At 32.3% G+C, this 22714-nt stretch overlaps 1 protein-coding gene across 1 annotated transcript; it reads left to right on the forward strand.

Moving 5' to 3' along the window:
• The first annotated feature begins 9254 nt into the window (after window positions 1-9254).
• On the forward strand, window positions 9255-18282 carry LOC120257421 (primary amine oxidase-like). Its single transcript, XM_039264900.1, is given in 8 exon segments — window positions 9255-9505; window positions 9507-9798; window positions 9800-10513; window positions 12886-12999; window positions 13231-13680; window positions 14873-14970; window positions 16280-16453; window positions 18072-18282. Coding segments are annotated over 8 exon segments (2253 nt in total). The 5' UTR covers window positions 9255-9305.
• The last annotated feature ends 4432 nt before the right edge of the window (window positions 18283-22714 follow it).

Below are 22714 nucleotides of genomic sequence, written 5' to 3' on the forward strand. Positions count from 1 at the left end.
GGCCCGATACTTGAGCACGGCTTTTTTTCGCGTAAATACCCCTATAAAATAACCAAATTGTATCTGTAGCCTTTCTTGCATATACACCCTTGTGAAACTCATAATTTTATTTTATCGTTATAAAACTGATTTTTGGGAAATTTCAAAACCATGTGGTTCTGCATTTTTGCAATTTAAGGCATGTGTTTTTTTTTTTGCATTAATGTACTATGTGGTTTTTAGGATTTGGTAAATCAAGGCAAAACCATCAACTTCGTCAAATTTTGCTTATGCGGTAAAGTAAAACTCACATTTCATTTTAAAAAAACATTTTTCCATATGAGCTGGCTCTAATGGAATTCTAAGTTAACTCTAATTGGCATTTAGAATAATAATCTACTTAAATTTTAAGTTGAGTTAATCCTTTGATGGTAAGGATTATATATAGTACAACACCAAAGGTCCCCAATCTAATATTCTCGAGAATACTCAGCCCCTTCGACGGGAAAGAACGGGATAGATTGGAAGAGTCATTGGTTTCTTCAAGTGCAAATCTTAATCCCTTTGTTTGTCTTGTCTGATTTGCTATGGCTGAAGGTAAGTGATCTTGCTTCCGCTACATATTAATTATTTAATTAATGTGATATATTAGATGTCATACTCTGGTTTTATAATATGACATATTTACATGCTTAGATGTCATATGCCGTACTATGACTAAATTTTCAACATGCAATTCTTTGTGATACTCAAAGAATCCAAAATCCTAGCAATCTTTGTTAGAAGAGGAAAATCTTCATTGTTTGCAGCTTGATGACAATCGAGGTAAATCACATTGACAAAGGAGCACTTGGTTGATTCAGAGATTATTCCCTAATAACTGATAAGATGGACAAACATAATCCAAAGTGGCACATAATATGAGAAAAAATTCTTTTCTTTTGCCAACGTCAGTCATACTTTATGGGATTTAATGATTATGCCCTTGCCACGTAAACAGTTATTAATGGCGTTGATGATTTTATCATTTTTTACTAGCTGAGAAAATCACAAGGAATAGATTCGAAAAAAAAATTCTTTGTCCTTAATTAACAAAAGTGGGAAACAACAGAATTTTTTTTAATTTTCCTTTTAAAATTGGAAACCTAAAGTCTTTGCTTCAGTGTTTTTACCCTAAAACGATTGTTTAGAAAGAATAAACACTATAATATTTCAAGAGATAAAAAAGGGTACTATTTGCATGTATTTTTAATATTATTTATTTTACTTAAAACTAATTAATGATATTTTTAATAAATTAAACTATTTAGTTTGTTTATCGTGTTGTGTTTTTTTTTTTAATTTTTATCAACGCACTTTTTAAGAGCTCACATACTGTAAATCAGTTTGAGCAAAATGTTGAAAGCCTTATAAAAAAAAAATCTTGATCAACGGGTGTTTATTTGCAAACATCTTAAATTATAACTATAAAATATCACTAGTACAATTAGAGAATTTTCTCTGCTAGCTAGTATTATACATAATTAATTAATTAATTTTATGCAAATATGAAAGAATTCAAGATTCATATCACATCACATCTCATGTAATAGAAAATTTTGTATTAGCATGGAAACTTCTAACTTAAAAATAAATAAATAAATACTAGAAAAAACTTGATTGTATTTTAATGAGTATAAATGCGTTGCAGCATGAATTTGCCTTACCATGTTCGTCCATAATAAACTAGTCTAAGTAAAAACAATCAAAGACAACTCAAAAAAATTACAGGCAGTAGGGTCTCTAATATATCTAATAAAATATTTATTTAAATCTTTTATTCAATTAATACGTGAATGAGACATTAATTAATCTTTTTTAATGTAAACAACTCATTGAAAGGTTTGGCACTAATCTACGTTTTTATTAATTAAAAAAAATAATAATACAAAGATGTTCATGTCATTATCAAAGCCACAGGTTTGAACCCCTACTCATTAATCTACCATAAGAGAAAGATGTGTTGAGGTAATAACTCTATGTATATTTATATTTTTGACAGTTGACTTATTTATATTTATCAAAATAAAAATAAAAAAATTAACATCAAAAAGTTATCTCATAGATTTTTTATTTAAAAAAAAACTAAAGAGGAAGATTTTGGCTCATAATCCATTGTTTTTTATTTAAAAACAAAGAAAGCCAATTCAAACTATCAGATGGGCAATTCAAAAGTAAAAGAGAATCTAAACCAAAATAATAAATTAAAAGACTCCAATCTAATTATAACGCAAGAAGGATAAGACAAGAAATTAAATGCAGAGTCAATATCAAGATGTCCCTCGAGAATGAAATTTTGTGAGCCGTCAAGCTTTCATTGAGAAAGGGCTATTAAAGGGAGCTATGACTGAAAGGAGTCGAATTGCTTTAAAAAAAAAAAAAAAATCTAAACAACTTTATTGTTAAGTTAAAAAGACCTTTAATTTTTTCAAATCTTTTGATTTTTTTTTTCTAGAATTACTTTTAAGTCCACTGACTAGATAACTTCAAATTTAGTATACTTACATCACTTTTCAGATTTTTATTTTTTCAGCTTTTTTGGGCTGCACAGTGATTTACTTATTCTTATATCACTTCCATTTTTTAGTTTTATTTTCTAGCTTTTAGTGTATTCATTTAATATTTAACGAATTTATTCAAATTTATGTGTTGTTGCATGAAGAACTGCATAGGACAATTTTTTGTCAGAAAGATTTATTGGAATGAAAAAAAATAAATCCTAGTAACTAATAAGTAATATTTCCTAGACAAATTATACATATTTTAGGTTTTAATTTATTTATTATAAATCTTGAAGTGTTAGTTCAGAGAATGATAGCATTAATCAAGCATTACATTCAAAATAATTTATTATTATAAATCTTGAAATGTTAGTTGAGAGTTTATTAAAAAAAATGTTAGTTGAAAGAAAGATGACGTTAATCAAGCATTACATTTAAAATATTTACGACCGATAATGAATACTCCCTTCGTTCTTTTTTATCTGTCGTGAATAACCGAATCTCATATACCAATAAATTTAATTATTTCACAAACTTTTATAAAAAATTTGTTCTCTTTCCAAAATTACCCCTAATTTATATCTTCTCATTTCTCTCATATTTAATTCCAAAAAGAAAATTGAATAAAATGTTAGGGTAATTTTGGAAAAAAAATAATAAATACTTCTTGATATTAGAAAATGACAGATAAAAAAGAATATGGGTCATAGAAGCATTTATTATTCTCTGCTAGTATTATACGTAATTAATTGATTTATTTTATGAAAATATGAAAGAATTCAAGATTCATATCACATCACATCTCATGTAATAGAAAATTTTGTATTAGCATGGAAACTTCTTACTTAAAAATAAATAAATACTAGAAAAAACTTGATTGTATTTTAATGAGTATAAATGCGTTGCAGCATGAATTTGCCTTCCCATTTTCGTCCATAATAAATTAGTCTAAGTAAAAACAATCAAAGACAACTAAAAAAAATTACAGGCAGTAGGGTCTCTAATATATCTAATAAAATATTTATTTAAATCTTTTATTCAATTAATACATGAATGAGACATTAATTAATCTTTTTTAATGCAGACAACTCATTGAAAGTTTTGACACTAATCTAAAATTTTATTAATTAAAAAAAACAATAATACAAAGATGTTCATGTCGTTATCAAAGTGACAGGTTTGAAACTCTCCTTATTAATTTACCGTAAGAGAAAGATGTGTTGAGGTAATAACTCTATGTATATTTATATTTTTGACAATTGACTTATTTATATTTTATCAAAATAAAAATAAAGAAACTAACATCAAAAGGTTATCTCATAGATTTTTTATTTAAAAAAAAAACTACAGAGAAAGATTTTGGCTCATAATCCATTGGTTTTTATTTAAAAACAAAGAAAGGCAATTCAAACTAACAGATGGGCGATTCAAAAGTAAAAGAGAATCTAAACCAAAAAATAAAATAAAATAAAAGTCTCCAATCTAATTATAACGCAAGAAGTACAAGACAAGAAATTAAATGCAGAGTCAATATCATGAATGCCCTTAGAGAATGAAATTTTGTGAGCCGTCTTCATTGAGAAAGGCTATTAAAGGGTGTTACGACTGAAAGGAGTAGAATTGCATTAAAAAAATTTAAACAACTTTACTGTTAAGCTAAAAAGAACTTTATTTTTTTTCAAATCTTTTGAATTTTTTTTTTCTAGAATTACTTTTAAATCCAATGACTAGATAACTTCAGATTTAGTATGCTTACATCACCTTCAATTTTTATTTTTACTCTTAGTTTTGATATTTCGGATTTACTATTATTATATCACTTTCATTTTTTAGTTTATTTTCTAATTTTTAGTGTATTTATTTACTATTTAACGAATTTATTCAAATTTATGTTGTTGTATGAGAAACTGCATAGGATAATTTTTTGTCAGAAAAATTTATTAAAATAAACAAAAAAATTCCAGTAATTAATAAGTAATATTTCCTAGACAAATTATACATATTTTAGGTTTTAATTTATTTATTATAAATCTTGAAATGTTAGTTCAGAGAATGATGGCGTTAATCAAGCATTACATTTAAAATAATTTATTTTTATAAATCTTCAAATGTTAGTTGAGAGTTTATTAAAAAAAAAAAAGGTTAGTTGAAAGAAAGATGGCGTTAATTAAGCATTACATTTAGGGGCCGTTTGGCACTGGTAATATGGATGATAATATCACATTATCAACTTATAAATATTACCAGAAAAGTGGTAATCCTATTACCACCAAATTTGATGTCTAACTTGGATTACTATGGTAATCTTATAACTTTTTATATTTTAACAAATTGATTACCATGACAACCAAACACGGTAATGAACTATTCCCGATAATAAGAGTTCCCAACTAAACATGGGTATATTAAATTACCGCAATATTCCTAACTATATAGTATTCCCACTTATATTACTATGTTAATCTTGTTACGTGGTAATATGTCATTTCCACGAACCAAACGGCCCCTTAAAATATTTAAGACCTTAATTATGATAATGAATAGTTATTACTTGTATACCCCTTCAAATCAATTATATTTTCTTATATGACCTTATGATTAAGTTGACTCTTAATAGTGTTAAATCAATGGATGGAATAAGGGTAAATTACCAAAATGGGTTTGCTTATATACCCCTCTAAATTTTTTTTTTATTTTGTAGATCAACATTACTCATTTCATTCAACAAATGACGATTATGGGATTAATATACCCATCAAATTTTTTTATTATATTTTATAGACTGTAAATTATTTAAATTATAGATAACCAATGTAATTTTTTATATACGCTTTAATTATTTTTAAAAATTATTAAAAATCATTAAAAATCATGATTTTTTTTAGTAAATCTATATTTTTAAGGTTTTTACAAACATCTCAAAAAAAAAAAATTCATTATCACATGCTCGGGTTAATTTTTCAGTTAGTCACCCAACTATAACTAATTATCACTTTGGTCACCCAACTTCAAAACGTATCAAAACGGTCACCCAACTAATAATGTCTTTCACCGGTCAGTCACCAGAGAGATTCCGGCAAATAAAATCTTGCGTGGCAGCCGGAATAGCTGAGTTAGCATTATTTAACCATGTCAACAGTCTAACTTGGCTTGTCCACGTCAGAGAAACTTGCCGACTAAGGTTAAGAACATCCACATCATCATCTTTCTTCTTCGTTCTTCGTCCTCAATTCAGAAGGAGCGAGGCGGCGATGTCTTCGTGCGGAATATAGCATAGTTTTCGGTGATGGCGAAGTTGTGGAGGAAGGATGGCTCACTGAACGGAGAAGATGGGAACGTCGATGAGCTTGTTCTTGCCGTTCTTGTCGAACCGAAAGTAGGTGACGAATGGAGGGATGAGGTCAGAAGGAAGGCGAAGAGCTCACCGGTGGTAGGATCTTTCTTGGGATGAGCGGTCATGCCCATGAAGAGTTCGCCGGAGAAGTCTTCACGGCCGAGAATGGAGATGTCGCCATCGGTGATGGAAAGGTGGAGGGAGTAAGGTGTTGGAGAATGATTTGATCTGGAAATTAGCAATGCTTTCGAGACATAAAAGTCAATACGATGAAGCTATGGAAATGCAAAAGTTTGATCAGTCTTTATTTTACGTATCTTTGGGACTAGTTAATCAATGTTTTTGTTGTTTATGTTTGATGTTTAAGTATGTCTAAATGATGCTCGTATTTAACTCTATATATTCTAAATTATGTTATGGTATGAAGCATCAAGTAATTAATATCGATGTGTTCTTCATTCAACGAAACATCCGAGTTCTTGTGCCTCGGGTTCTTCTTCCCGATATTTCTCTTGAGTGTGTTTCAAATCCCTATCATAAGGGGTCCGACTCGAGGAGCGTAGAGACGGCCCTGCGAAGAAGCTTAGACCCGGTGTTAGCTAAGCCAGTTCCTTGAGTCACGCTCATTTGACCAATGAGGAAGTTGGCGGCAGTGACGGCACCGCGCGCAACTTCGGCATAGCCATGGAAGCCGGAGAAGACATTGGGAAGGACGGGAGCGTAGGTGCGGACAAAGCGGGAGAAGAGAAGAGATGGCGAAGAGGAGGAGGAGGAGGAGGGAGTGGAGCATGCATCGCCGTGGCTGGGAGAGATGGTGAGGACTGCGAGGGAGATATTGAGGGTTAGGGCCGTTGCGGATGTAGGCACGTCGGGTCGAGACAAGGTGGTATACTGACCGTGAATGATGGGGGCATGGGGTCGGGGGGAGCTCGGAGACCGGGGCGAAGTTGTCGGAAAGGATGTCAGGGGGATCGACTGGAGGGACCGGAGGAGAGGTGGGTCAATGAAGTTGTTTATGATATCATCCAAAGCGTTGCAGAAGGTGGCGGCCAGTGAAGGGGATGTGGACGTTCTTAACCCTAGTCAACAAGTTTCTTTGACGTGGACAAGCCAAGTTAGGCTCACGACATGGTTAAATAATCTTGACTCGACTATTCCTACTGCCACGCAAGATTTTTATTTGCGGAATCTCTCCGGTGACCGATGGGTGAAAGACATTATTAGTTGGGTGACTATTTTGATACGTTTTGAAGTTGGGTGACCAAGTGATAATTAGTTATAGTTGGGTGACTAACTGAAAAATTAACCCCACATGCTCTTTACAAATACAGCCTCAAAATAAGTAAAAATTATGACATTTAACAATATATAACAAATAATTTTATACACCTACTCAAAATATAATCACATATGAAATTTATACGAAAAAAGTCCAATAATTTTTTTTGAACATCCATCCAATATCAAGTTTTTTACCATCAAGTTCTCTAAAGGACATCAAATTTTTAGTACAGTAGTTGTTGGTGTTTGGTCCGCCGACGATGAACACGATTAGGAGGTTCTCCGAGTAAGCTCTGGCGACGGCGTTGATCACGCTAAGACCTTAGACGGTGAAGGTAACGGTACATGCGCAATGGCACGGCGTTGGCCGTAGCCGGTGTTAAAATAGTCCAATAGGGTTAGGTTGAAACCTCCGGGGACGGTGTAGATGTCTCTGATGTCGATTTGAAAGAGCCGGCGAGTGAGATGGCGTGGCTTGAAGGGATTGGTAAGAAGGGAACCTCAAAAGATGGCGACTGAGTGGTTGAGAAGTTTAAGAATTTTTCTCAGATGGCTTAGGTTGGATGATGTTAAGGGTAATTGGGTAATTTTGTGAAGTTGGGTTATGTGGTAACTATGTTTAATTCCATAAACCCTAACGGTGGCTAACGGTAACTAACGACAGGGATATATAAGTAAAAAAGTTAGGTTTATAAGGGTATGCAAGTAAATAGTATTTTTATGAGGTATTTAAGCAATTTCATTGTTTTACAAGGGTATGCAAGCAATTTTCCCTAGTTATTATAATCATAATAATGAGATTTTGAAAAAAATTAAATTGAAATCTTATTTTGAATTAAATAAATTCTTAGTGTTTAGGGTGCATTTAGTTCATGGAAGGGGAATGAAAAAGGTAATTGAAATAACACTAGGAATGTGAATGAAAACTGTGCTTGGTTGGAGAAATAATTCATTGGGAATGAAAAATTTTAAGAAGGGAATGTGATAGAATTATTTTTATATACCTTGAAACACAAAAATATAAATAAATTTTTATCTAAAGAATATTTTGAATATTATTATTATTAAAATTATTATAATTAAATATTTACATTAAATATCTCATTTTAATTAATTAATTAATAGTGTAATAGGCAAAAATGTGATTTTATTTTTATTATTGTAATTTTATATAACAATTTTTATTTTAATTATTATTTAATTTAATTATTATATTTAATTATTTAATTTTATAAGTTTTATTTAATTAAATATTCAAAGGTGCAAAAATATCATTTCAAAGGCTAATACTATTCATTCCCCCCAAATAGTTCCATTCCTCCTAATTTTGGGGAGAATACATATGCCTCTACAGTACCACTATTTATTATCTATATATTCAGTCTCATTCTAACAGTAGTGCATTCAAATATGGGTATAAACTACTATTGATAATGGTTCCATTCTAACAGTGTTTATTACCTCCATTCAAATACACCTTTAATTTTCAAAATAGGTACTCTTGTTCCCGTTATACATGATAATTTTTTCAATCTCGATATGCAATACCCATTGTTTATTGTAATATTATTCTGATTTCTTCCCATGATTGATTGTTTTTTTTTTCCTATGCGAAATCACATCTTATATAGTAATTGGCTTATTAATTAGTTTGATTTTTTTTTTGTTTTTATATATTTTAAGAGAAACAAGAGGTTATTTGTATGTAATTTTAATATTAATTACTTAAATTAGAATAATTAAAGACACCTTTCACATTATCTCACAACTCACAAGCTAAAACAACGGCAAGCTTGATTTAACACGTTAACCCGCCAGTTAATCAGACCCGTTTACCCGTTTGGCGATGTCTCCACACTATATGTCTATCAAGCAATCCAGACCGTTCATCTAGAAGATACCTTCTCGCCTTGGCGCTTTCCAGAGATTCCAAATTCCCTCCCTCCTAAAGAATCTTTCTCAAATTCGTACTTCAAATCATTTATATTCACAAACAACCACAAAAAGCAGCATCTAAACAAAAGATTTCTCAAACTTTTTTTTTATATTTTAATAAAATTCAGGACTTATATGCGAAAAAGCGAAGAATCTTTGAAAAAAAAAAAAATCAAATATATTAAAAAGCATATAACCGATCCCTTGCACCGCGAGAAGCTCTCTGAAGGTCAACAATGGCGTCTCTCCGACCTCTCCTCCCCATCTTCGCCCTTCTCCTCCTCCTCCTCCTCTTCCTCATCTCCTTCCACTCCGGCCCCGTTCTCCAATGCTCCGATCCCCCACCGATCCTTTCTCGCACACCTTCTCATCCTCTTGATCCTCTCACCTTCGACGAGATCGCCGCTATTCGATCCATCCTCGTCTCCTACCCACCCCTTCGCCGCCCCGAACCAGTTCCCCGCCATCCACTCCATCTCCCTCGATGAACCCCCGAAGCTCATCGTCCTCCGCTGGCGCTCCGGCGATCCACTCCCACCTCGCCGTGCTACCGTCACCGCCTACTCTCCCCCGGGCCACACCCACCTAATCTCTATCGATCTCGCCTCCGGTCGCGTTCTCCACCACTCCAACCCTTCCGGCTTCCCTTTCCTCACCATCGACGACATGCGCCGCGCCATCGCCACCGCCCTCAATGATCCCTCATTCCTCCAATCACTCAATGCTCGAGGGCCTCTCCTCTTCAGACGTCAACTGCGCCCCCCTCTCCCCCGGCTGGTTTGGCTCAGAGGAGGATCACCGCCGGCTCATCAAGGTCCAGTGCTTCGCCGCCGCCCCCAACTTCTATCTCCGCCCCATCGAAGGCCTCACCGCCATCGTCGACGTCGATGCCGCTCTCGTGATCCGGATTTCTGACTCAGGTCCCGGGATCCCGATCTCCGCCGGTGAGGATACCGATTACCGCTACTCCACCCAGCATAAGAAACCCCAGTCCTTTTCAAACCCTATCAATCCCGTGTCGCTAGAGCAAGTGGGAGGACCCAGCTACTTCATTGAGAACGGCCACGTCATCAAATGGGCAAGTTGGGAATTTCACCTCAAGCCCGATGCACGTGCCGGCTCTGTGGTGTCACGTGCGAGGCTACGTGACCCGGAGAGCGGTGAATGGAGGAGTGTGATGTATCAAGGTTTCGCTTCGGAGTTGTTCGTGCCGTACATGGACCCGAGCGAAGGGTGGTATTTCAAGACGTACTTGGATTCGGGGGAATATGGTTTCGGAGTGAGCTCGATGCCGCTGGTCAGGCTCAACGATTGCCCCCGCAACGCGCACTACATGGACGCCGTCTTCGCCGCCACCGATGGCAGCCCATTTGTGCGCCCGGACTTGATCTGCATCTTCGAGAGGTACGACGGGGACGTCGCCTGGCGCCACGCTCAGCCCCATGTTAGTTCCCTAACTCTAATGCTCTATTCCTTCTTTTTCCATCTTGAAATTTACTATTTTTACACCTTTAGCCGCATGAGAGGTAACAAAGTCAATTACCATAATAATAATAATAATAATAATAATAATATTAAGTGTAAATGGAAATTATGTGTGCTTGATAAATATATATATATATATATTTAAATAATAGACGATAAGTGTCTTTTTTTATATGAATATAAACAGTACCAAACAGTATTAGAACCCGGATATGCAGTATATGTACAATCACGGGTGAACAGTACGATGAACAGTACTGTCGGGTGAGGGATTGGAACCCATGACCTCCCCCTTTATACTTTGGTGTCATACCATTGGGCTATCCAATGGTTGACAAATATATTTTTTTTAAGATCATATTTGATGAAACAAAACATAAATAATATAACAAAACATAAAATGAAATAATGATGTAGAAAATGATTGATTGATGTATGGAAATAGCATACTGACAATCATGTGTCATGCTGGAATGATATTTGTATGTATCTTTCGACTGGTTAATGTTGTGATTAGATTTTTTTTATAGATATTTTTAGACCAGTCTTTCTCATAATATAAGTGCAAATATGTAATCTTTTAGTAATTAACAGTAATTTAATGTGAAATGATATGATCAAGATGCGGGTAAGATGTTAAGCCAACATTGTCATACTCAAAAGTAAAGTGTAGAGGTCCCACATGGGAAATTCTGTGGTTGAATCTTTTCTCATACATTTGCTTTCAAGCCAACAAATGCCGTTTCGAATCAAGCTTTTGCAATAAAGTTAGCTCTCCTCTTCTGCCTGCAGCTTGCCGTTGAATGATATAAATAGTAATTTTCTATTTTATCAAAAACAAAAAAAAGTCAAATATATTAGTCATATTTAATATGCATTAAAATTGATGGGCTTGGCAAAAATATTATTTAAAATCGTAATTTGATATCAGTTAATTGCATTGACATTGATTTGAATATATAATTTTGGTTTTTTTTATCCATTTAGATTTTCATATTAGATTGTTATCAAAAGAAAAAAAGGTCAAGTACATATTTAATATGCATTAAAATTGGTGGGCTAAAAAAAAAATCATTTAATTAAAATTGATATTGATTTGAATCTATAATTTTGACTGTTTTTTATTCATTCAGATTTCCGTATTAAATTGAATTCAATTTAACATTAATAAGTTATATTAGTTCTTCACAAATAAACACGTATGATGGAGAAAGGTGTAGAGTAATGATTAATGATAATCAATTAAAATTAATTTTTAGTTAATATTAAACTAGCAATTAAAATTTAAATACTTAATATATCATATGCCTCCCGTGTATACTATGAACCTACACCGCCGTTTTTTCTTTATTTACGTCTTTTTGTGTTTGTTATAAATATCTCATGTTGGTTTGTCACCTCATGGCCGCTATTGGTTGGCCTCATATTCATCCTTGAGGTGGTTGATAGCTATCAGGTTGTTGAATGGTTATTAGTTTTCCAAAGGAGTTAAGAAAGAAACAATTAAAGCAAACTAAGATTTTTATAAAATATTAGTCCAAGAAGATGGGGGACCAATGTTGGTCATACACTTGTCGCCCAAAAAATGACATAGTTGAAGTTCCCCAATTCTTTGCTTGGGATTTTCCAAGTTTTTATTTTCAGCCTTTGTTTGTTTCCTTTCATGGTGTCCTTTTTATGTTTATATATATATATCCCTTTCTCTACTTGTGGATTTTTTTTTTCTGCTTTCTTTTAGCATCTCTATTTAATCCTATAATTTTTTATAATGGATAGTGATTTATTCAATTTTTTTTTAAAAAAAATGAACATGGTGGGTAGATTTGAATGTTTTAAATATTTTTTATATGTGGAGAAAAACATTGATATGTTTTGAACAGTTAAATTTGATTGAGGAAAAAACTATTGTGCCAAATATTTATCTTAGAAATTGTATATTGTATTTTTTTTAAAAAAATTTTAATTATTATTTTATTATATATTAAAACTTGCTCATCAATTCATTAAGGTTAAAATGTTATTAAACTTTTTTTTTGATAAATATTGGCAAGTAATAATCCCCAACCAATATTATGAAAGGTAGTTGCTTTTTCAACATTTTATTTAGTAAAAGAATGAGTTATCACTTTTTTAGTAAAAAAAAAAAAATTGCATGGAAGCTCATTTGATAGGAATTAAGTTTCCAAGTCACTTACAATGAAATCACGTGTGATGGTTTCTTAGTGTGATAGTAATATTATATTTTTATGTTAGATTTTTTCCAATTTAATGGCTTATTTTTATTATTTACATTTTATATTTTTAAACTCTATTTTATTTGTTAAAATATAGATACGAGAGGCCAGACCCAAAATAACATTGGTGGTCCGCACTGCAGCTTCTGTGGGCAACTATGACTACATAGTTGATTGGGAGTTCCAAACTGATGGCATCATCAAAGTTAAGGTAATTTTCACTGCAATTTTATTTATAGTGTGTATAAAAAATATATACATACTTTTAAATTAATTATAAACATTATACTTTTAAATATTTATTTATTACACACAGATTTATATAGAAATCAAAATCAAAATGATAGCTTTTAAATATTTTCTTCACTTACATATATTTCTAAAAATTTTCCTTCACTGCTTCACACTGCATGGAGTTATATGCCAATGAAACTGATGATAGGTTAGCCTGAGTGGCATGTTGCTAGTGAAGGGAACCACATACCAGAACCTGAGCCAAGTCCCAGAAGGAGAAGACTTGCATGGAACCCTAATAACAGATAACATTATTGGTGTAGTCCATGACCATTTCTTGAGCTTCTACATGGACATGGACATTGATGGCCCTGACAACTCCTTTGCCAAGTTTCATATGATCAAGCAAGAGACATCTCCTGGTGAATCACCCAGGAAAAGCTACATGAAAGTCATAAGGAGCATTGCAAAGACTGAGAAGGATGCACAGGTTAAACTCTCTCTTTATGATCCTTATGAGTTCCATATTATCAATCCTTCAAGAACTTCAGGAGTTGGGAACCCCTCTGGGTACAAACTAGTCCCTTCTGCCACTGCTGCCAGTTTGCTTGATTTGGATGATCCTCCACAACGTAGGGGTGCTTTCACAAATAATCAGGTAATATATATATATATATTGTTAGATTTTATATTTTGCTACAAATGGGCCTTATATGGGCTCTATATAGGGTTAGGGGCCTTACACCAAAAAGTCTCAAGACTTAGTGGCTCAACCTCTATACCTATATATAAGCCGATTACTACATTACTTGCAGACCCGTGTAGTACTTATATTTCGCACCCTCCCTCAAGTTCAACTCGGTCGACTTTGCAGGACTTCTGTACAGCGGATGTCCATTTACAGTGGATTTTGTACTACTCACGTATGCCTCGGAGATCCCTACACACAGTGGACTTGTCTGGCATCGGGTGCTCCATTATATTGCTCACGATCTGATGTTAGATTTTTATATTTTGCTACTAGGGTGGGCCTTATATGGAGCTCTATATGGAACTAGGGGCCTTACTGCAAAAAATCTCGAGACTTAGTGGCTCAGCCTCTATCATATATATAAACCCATTACACTTCTATTACACAACCGATGTAATACTATATTTCCAACACCCTCTCTCAAGTTCAACTCGGTCGAATTTGCACAAACTTGTATACCAGAGGTCTGTTTAGTGGCTCGACCTCTATACCTATATATAAACCCATTACACTTATTACTGCAACCGAGTGTAATCTCTATATTTCCAACACCTCTCTCGAGTTCAACTCGATTGATTTGCAGCAAACTTGTATACTGGGAGGTGCGTTTAGTGGCTCGACCTCTATCATATATATAAGCCCATTTCGACACATTCTACTTGCCAGGTGTGGTACTATATTTCCAACATATATATTTGTTGTTAATACTTTCCTCAGGTCTTTATGAGGTATATTATGTCCATGATATAAATGAATGCACTTAGTTGGTCGATACCTAATAGATGATATAATATTTAGTAGAGAATTATGTTGTGATTAAGGCACTTAACTGTTATATGGGAGGTCGGGATTTTAAGTGCCTTTTAATATATAATTGAGGTGTAATAATTAAAAGTTTGTGTTTGAAGTAATTTGTGCACAATGTTTTTTTTTTAAAAAAAAAAAATTATGTTCAATGCGTAAGTTTTGTTAATTTGAGTATTAATAACTATAGAGAGATATTAAAACTTTTAAAAAATTGAGCTAACACCATCACAACGAACACACGCACACATGTGTTACATGTGTAACATGATTAATTAGAGATAATTTTGATCAGATATGGGTAACTCCATACAACAAGAGTGAGCAATGGGCAGGTGGCCGTTTTGTGTACCAGGGCCATGGAGATGACACTCTTGCAACATGGTCTGATAGGTACCTACATTAATTATCATCTTTGTAAATTTTAGCCGGCCTTCATTTTTGTCCTTTTTCTAATTTCCTTTCATGTGCATGTTGATTTCTATTTCATTTAAAGTGATGTTTGGTTGATTGTAACTGGAAATACAATAGATTTATAATTATAATTTAATTAAAAATATATAGATTTTAAAATATAATATAAATACAGTGTTTAATTAAATGTAACTGTAGATGCTGTATTATAAGATTTTATATTTGGTTAGAAAAATTTATAAATTTAGAATTATTTTTTTTATATCAAATATTTTAATGTTATTTTAATAATTTTAAATATCATATTAATTAGTTTAGCTATTAATTTATTATTAAATTAGTATTAAAATTATTATTATATTTATTAATTTTTTATTATATTTTGAAATTTTAAAATTTAATTATTAACCCAACAAAAAAAATATTTAAGAAGTTTTCATACATTTCTACCATATTGATTTTAATTATGGTATTGCTCATTCAACTATTAATTTTATTATTAAATTAATTATTAAATAAATTATTAAATAATTATTAAATTTATTATTAGATTTTGTAATTTTTATATCCTACCAAAGTATCCATGAATACTTGATAAAATTTATTTTTCTTTAATTGGTCACATATAAGTCACAAGTTATGCATGTGAAAAAAATCATAAAATAAGGGATTTAGTTTTACGTCTAATTGGTCGTAAAACCGAATCACTCGTTAGATGTAATTTGAGTTAAATGAGATTTTAGAATCTTGTGAACCAAACACTAGATTTCTAAAAATCTCGTAACTTAAATTATATTTAACTCAAAATTCCTCCAAACAAATACTACCTTAGTGATTTTATAATCAATATTTAATGTTTTACTTTAACGACGATAAAAAATTAAAAAACATCAAAATAAGCTACATGTTTTTAATTACAATATTTGATACAGTAATGCATTTAATTAGTGTTTGTTTGGATACAGAGAACCAAAAAGTATAATATATGTACGTAATACATAAGAAAAAAATTATTTTCCCCTTTTTTATTATATTTTTTTGCAATAGAACTACTCATACTTAGTCTGGAACCGAAACAGTTGAATCATAGGAGTGAATATGCCATTTCTCAAATGTTTAGTAATTTTGCTGTGAATATTAACATCTAGCTTGTGGATAACTAAAAAGTATAAACATAACAATTTTTAATTCTTTTTTATTACATTTTTTTCTATTAATGCAAAAATATCCTCAGTCTTAATTATCAAGGACTGCATGACTTAATCAGTTTAATCATAATAATTGGCAGGGACCGAGGAATAGAGAATAAGGACATAGTCCTATGGTACACATTAGGGTTTCACCACATTCCTTGCCAAGAAGACTACCCTATCATGCCTACAGTGTCCTCCAGCTTTGAACTCAAGCCCGTTAATTTTTTCAGAAGGAACCCTATTCTCGAAAGCACCACCATATCATCGAGGTTGATCTTCCAGTTTCTTGATGTAATGGCATCATTATAATTATATATATATATATGTGTGTATGCAAGCTTAGGATTATTACGCTTCATAAGTATTAGGAAGACATCATCTTTATTAATACTTAAGTTCCACATGACTCTTTATAACTAGGTGATTTATGAAGTCTTTAGGAGAAAAAAAAAAATTCTTGCAAAGATATGCCACAGCTTTATGAAATATAAATTTGCCCTATTGGATATATTATTTGATGTAGATATATATTGGAAGTGCGCATTGTTATTATTGGGGATAATAATATTGGTTTGAATAATATATGTTGGGTATTGTGCCTTTTCTACTCCGATGTCTTCTGAAATAATATATGTTAATTATTTTCAAGATTTATTTATTTATTTATTTATTTATTTTGGATCTTTTTAAAAATTTTGTTTGTCAGTTCAGTTGAGCTCTATGTTTATCTGTTCGTTGCTATTTGTATGCTCCATGCATGTAATTTAGCATCGACCAGTAAATATCTGGTGAATTGATTTTGCCTTTGGTTAAATTAATTAGACCTTGCATGCTTTGTGACTTTCCTTAATACCTTTGAAGTGGCTGAGTTTTTAAAACCTTTCTTTTTTCTAATTCTACTGGTTTAAATTGGTTATATATTTTTTTATATAAATTACTATTTATTTTTTACTTTTGCACATGACATTTTTTGCATATTTGTACCACAAGTATATGAGTGTCCAGGTAATAAAGATCTCAAATGTTGGATTATCATATCTAGAAGGAATGAGATTACTTGCATACACTCTAAACTTGTTATCTAACCTTAAACACAAGTTGGAGAAATGATGATTCAACACAGTTAAAATAATGTTAAATGCACAAAAAGAGAACAAGGAGACAATCAATAGATGGTGAAGATGGTGCTTAAGCACTGATTCCCCTAGGATATCTAACTTGAAGTACTAAACCTACAAACTTCCTTAATTCAAATTGTTTGAGTCAAGGTGACCCGAAAATACCCCAATCACGCTTGGATGGCGATTGGTGACTTTTCCAATAGAAACCCCCAATCTATGATCCGTCATATCACAAGGGTTTGTATGAATGCATCAAAAATGGGATAGCGCTCTTGTAAGACAACTAACCCTTAATCCAATACAAATCTCTATCTATGGCCTCTCACGTCAAAGGAATTTGTATAATTGGGTGGAAAACAAGGGAGCGCGAGGGTGCGTGTCATAAATTGGAAGGTAAGTGGATACTTATCTACCCTTGGCTCTCTTCTCCCCCTTTTCAACCTTGGTACACTTTGTTATATTTTCCCTTGGCTCTCTTCTCCCCCGTTTCCTTTTCCCTTGGCTCTTTGTTAAATTTTCTCCCATTAGAACTGCTCATACTTAGTCAGAGGACCAAAACAGTTGAATCATAGGGAGGATATGCCATTTTTCAAATTTTTGGTAATTTTGCTGTGAATATTAACATCTAGTTTGTCAATGATGAAAAATATAAATGTAACTATTTTTTTAAATCTTTTTATTATATTTTCTCTTAATGCAAAAATATTCTCAGTCTTAATTACCAATGATTGCAGGGCATAACCAGTTGAATCAAAATAATTGGCAGAGATCGAGGAATAGAGAATAAGGACATAGTCCTATGGTACACGTTAGGGTTTCACCACATTCCCTGCCAAGAAGACTACCCTATCATGCCAACAGTGTCCTTCGGCTTTGAACTCAAGCCTGTTAATTTCTTCAGAAGGAACCCTATTCTCAAGGCACCACCATATATTGAGGATGATCTTCCCGTTCGCAGTGCAATGACATCATTCTAATATATGTGTGTGTGTGTGTGTGTATTACGTTACATAAGTATGATCAAGAAGGCATCATCTTTATTAATAACTAAGGGTCAGTTTGGATTGTTGAATAGGAATGGGAAGAGGGGAATGAGAAGAAAAGAGGAGTGTGAATGAGAACAGGGGAAAGGGGAGGATAATGATAAAGGTGTTTGGTTGGAGGAATGAGAGTTAGGAATAGAAAAAGTAAGAGAGAAAAACATAGTATAATTACACATATGCCCTTTTATATTAATAAAATGACATTGTAGAAAACAATAGTTTATATTTAATAGTAAATAATTATTATAATTATCATTAAATATTTCTAATATATTTAACTATTTTAATTTATTGTTATTAAATATTTCATCTAATTAATATAATTTAAAATAATAAATAATTTGCATGATTTATTATTATTATTATTAAGTATTTATAATATATTTACTTATTTATTTTAATTAATTAAAAATGAAATATTACAACTAATTAATGTAACTAACACATGTTTGTTATATTAATTAATAAATAAATAACGTGTTTATTATTATTTAATATTTTTAATATGTTATTTATTTCTTTTAATTGTAATTAACTATTTCAACTAATTTATATAATTAAAATTATTTATTTATTAAATAAATAATTAACTAATATAATTTATTATAATAAATGAAGCGTATAAGAGTCATTTCATTACTAAGGAGTCCAAATCCCCCCAATTTTGGGAGGATTGGAAATGCCCCACATGCATGCATCTCATTCCCATGCCAACCCACTACTCACTCCTTTCTTTATTGTCAAACATGGGTTTAAGTATCATGGGTGCATGTCATTCCCACTCCCAAGGCATGAATCCATGAGCCAAAGGCCCCCTAAATTCCACAGGACTGTTTATAACTAGGTGATTTATGAAGTCTTTACGAGAAAAAAAATATATTGTAAAGGTATGCCACAACAATTGTAAATATAAATTTGCACAATTGGATATATATTTGATGTAGATATTGGAATTAAGTGCGCATTGCAATGGCTGGGGACAATAATATTGGTTTGAATAATATATGTTGGGAATTGTGTTGTTGTTGTTTTTTACCTTATAGGCGATAAATGTCTCTATTTAGAAAATTGTCAAAGAGACAAATAGATAGAGAGATGCATAAGTTATGATTGTTTTTTGACCTCTTAATAAATCCTCCTGCTCTTGTAACGCTAGAGAGATAAAATCACTGTTTTTCTCATAAAAGATTCACACATGGACCATAAACAATAATGATGAATAGTATTAATTAAACCAAAATATACAGCGCATGAACAATGCAACACAGTATTGTGAAAGGAGAATTCGAACTCTTGCTCTTTTTGTGTCATATTGTTGTGCTAACTATCCAATGGTTAATGGGTTGTGCCTTTTCTAATATTAGGTCTTGTAAAATAATTTATATTAATTATTTTCAGGTTTTTTTAATATTTTATAAAATTTTGTTTCTCAGTTGAGCAATATGTTGATATGTTCGTTGCAATTTGTATGCTCCATGTAATTTAGCATGAACCAGTAATTATATGGTGAATTGATTTTACCTTTGGTTTCATTAGGCTAAGTATACCTATTGACTTTCCTTAATGTCTTAGAAGCGATTGAGTATTTTTTTTAATAAAATAGATAAATCACTAATTTATTAAATGAGGTGGCTGAGTATTTAATTTTTTTTTTTATAATTTTACTGTTTTAAATTAATTATATATTTTTAAAAAATTACCATGACTTACTAAAAAATTATGAAGGAAAGAAAAAAATTTTTAAAAAAATATATAAAAAAACTGAGTTAAATGAAAATTTTTGTTTAAAAATAAATATATTTAAGATGTCTTTTTTTAGCTCCGGAGACTTTTTGGAGGATCGAAGGACTCCACGGACCTTCAATTCCTTTTCCCACTAATCTATTTATTTATTTATTTATTTTTCATTTCTTTGCAATAAAAGATAAGTTGTTTAACATGCCCTCAAAATTGCATGAAATTACTTTCAACTCAAAAGTTCACATTACCAAATCAAAAATCACATGTATCATACAACTATGTACCACCTAACATCTAAAACAAAACTTGAATTATAATTTTAGTTAATATACATATAACAATTCTCCTTTTTGACAAACTCATAATGAGCACAAATCACTGACAAAATTTCATCTATAAAAATAAAAATAAATAAGTAAAACCTTAAACTTCAAAATAATTAATTAAAGAATAAAACTAATTTCTTGATTTTATAATCTATCTTTTATCAACATATTGTTATTCCATCACAAAATCCTCCCAAAATAAATAAATAAATTCACTGAGATATAAAACTCTCAAAACAATTAAGCCCATCAAACTCTGGAGCAAAGCAAACCCTCTTCTTCATTATCTGCTTCCCTTCCACCTTCTTTTCCTCCTTACAAACACTCTTCTCCATAACAACCGCCGTTTCCGGTGATTCCTTGAAGCTCTCCGGCGAGGTCACCGGTGTCCTCCTCCTCCTCCACCAGCTGCCATCATTAGAGATCTTTGAGGAAGTTGTGCTGATGTTGCTCATGATGAGAAGAATATCCATATATATATATTTTTTCTCTTTTTTCTTTACTTTTTCTATGATTTTGAATGAATTAAGAAACACAGAGAGAAAGAGAGAAACAAAGAGAAAAAGAGGGAATTGTAAACAGTGCTGTGGTTTGGGAGGGTGAGGAAGTGGGTGGTTTTTATAAGGTGGAAAAATATTAAGGAGCAAGGCTTTGACTTTGACTCTGACTCTGACTCGGACTCGGTGTCTTTTGGTGTTCGGGGTTTTTTTCCTGGTAAAAGAAGAACAATTGCGAGGGTTTCATAGAAAAAGAGGACAATGAGGCGCGTGCGCTTACTTTTGCACGTTTGTGGAGATAGTCAACGCCTAGCGTTACTTTTGACTGTTTATTGTGATTTAAAAATAACAAATTGTGACTTGTTGCATATTAGTGGATTTATTTGGTAATTTGTTTTGGGTTTTTTTTTTCCATGCATTGATAACCTGTTAATTTGTAGGTTGTTTGGATTAGAATAAAAGATAAACTAAATGAATAATCACTCATGAACTATCCAGATATTTTTATTTAGGTCATAAAATTATAAATTTTTTTTTGAAATAAATATTTTTTTTAATTAGGACATTTAATTTTAAAAATATAATTATTTTGATCACGCTTATGCTATTAATGGCAGGCAGGCTAAAGCGGTGGCATCATCCTCAATAAAAACCTTCTCATTTCCAGTTTTTTCATTCCCACGCTCTTTTTCAATAAGAAAAAGAGATATGGTTCAAGAGTAACAGTGAGATGGTATTGACTGAGGGTGAGGGGGAAGAAGATAATATAATTAAAAATAAATTTTATTATCCACATGACAGTGCTGACATGGTAAATTACATGACATGGCTTGCTAAGTCAGTTTGTCATTAATAGCCTAAATGTGAATGATTAAAATAAGTGGAAATTGCCAAAAAAAACCTTTAAGTTTGTAAAATTACTAAAAACAACAGATTAGTTTTCTCGATCCAAAAACCCACTCCTTTTTAAAAGTACATGTTTTTCAAACCCCCAAACCCCGTAGCGGATGTGAGCGGAGTGAGTTTCAAATTTTTTTGGACGAAAATGCCCTTGCATGGGGAGTCGTGGTGCTAGCCGATCTCGGCGATTTGAGAGGAAGTGGGGGTTTTCCGTAGAGTAACTCGAGAGGCAATTTATTGGAGTAGTTTAATTGCTTTTTCTCAACTCACGTCTTCGACTTTCCATTTCGAGTCGTCTCAAAGTTGTCTCTACCGTGAAGCCTCAGTAATTGGCATTTCATCGACTTTTCCCTTTCCACCCGGTATCTCGAAGGAGAAGTCCCCATGCAACTAGTTGGCATTTCATCCCGTCGCTTTCCCACCCCTCTCTACGGGGTAAATGTGGCATCCCATCGGTTAAAATTCTCTTTTACCTGAAGCCGACACCCTCACTTTTAAACAAAAATCGGACTTACAAATCACATTTCTGACTTTTACACCAACTACGGGTTCGAAATACATAAATATCATGAATACTGATAACTTCAAATTTGCGGATACAATAGCTACGAGATCACTAACACCGATGACAGAAATAAAAAAGGGGGACCCACTGCGGTCGTGGACTCACCTCGACTAGCTACTATACTCGATCGAGCGATCTAGGGGTCCCGCTCCTGCGACTTCTGACGACATTCGGGTTGATTTCGGGTAGTGGCTTTAATAATTTCAAATATTTTAAATACGAGTATATATAAAAGTATATAAATACCAACTCTCAAATAATTTTTCCAACTTTTCCAAAAATACCGAATTACAGCAAAATCTGATCTTTAAAGAACTCTTGAAACATAAATTCGACAT

This window comes from Dioscorea cayenensis, unplaced genomic scaffold (genome assembly GCF_009730915.1).
Source record: "Dioscorea cayenensis subsp. rotundata cultivar TDr96_F1 unplaced genomic scaffold, TDr96_F1_v2_PseudoChromosome.rev07_lg8_w22 25.fasta BLBR01002088.1, whole genome shotgun sequence".
NCBI lineage: Eukaryota > Viridiplantae > Streptophyta > Magnoliopsida > Dioscoreales > Dioscoreaceae > Dioscorea > Dioscorea cayenensis.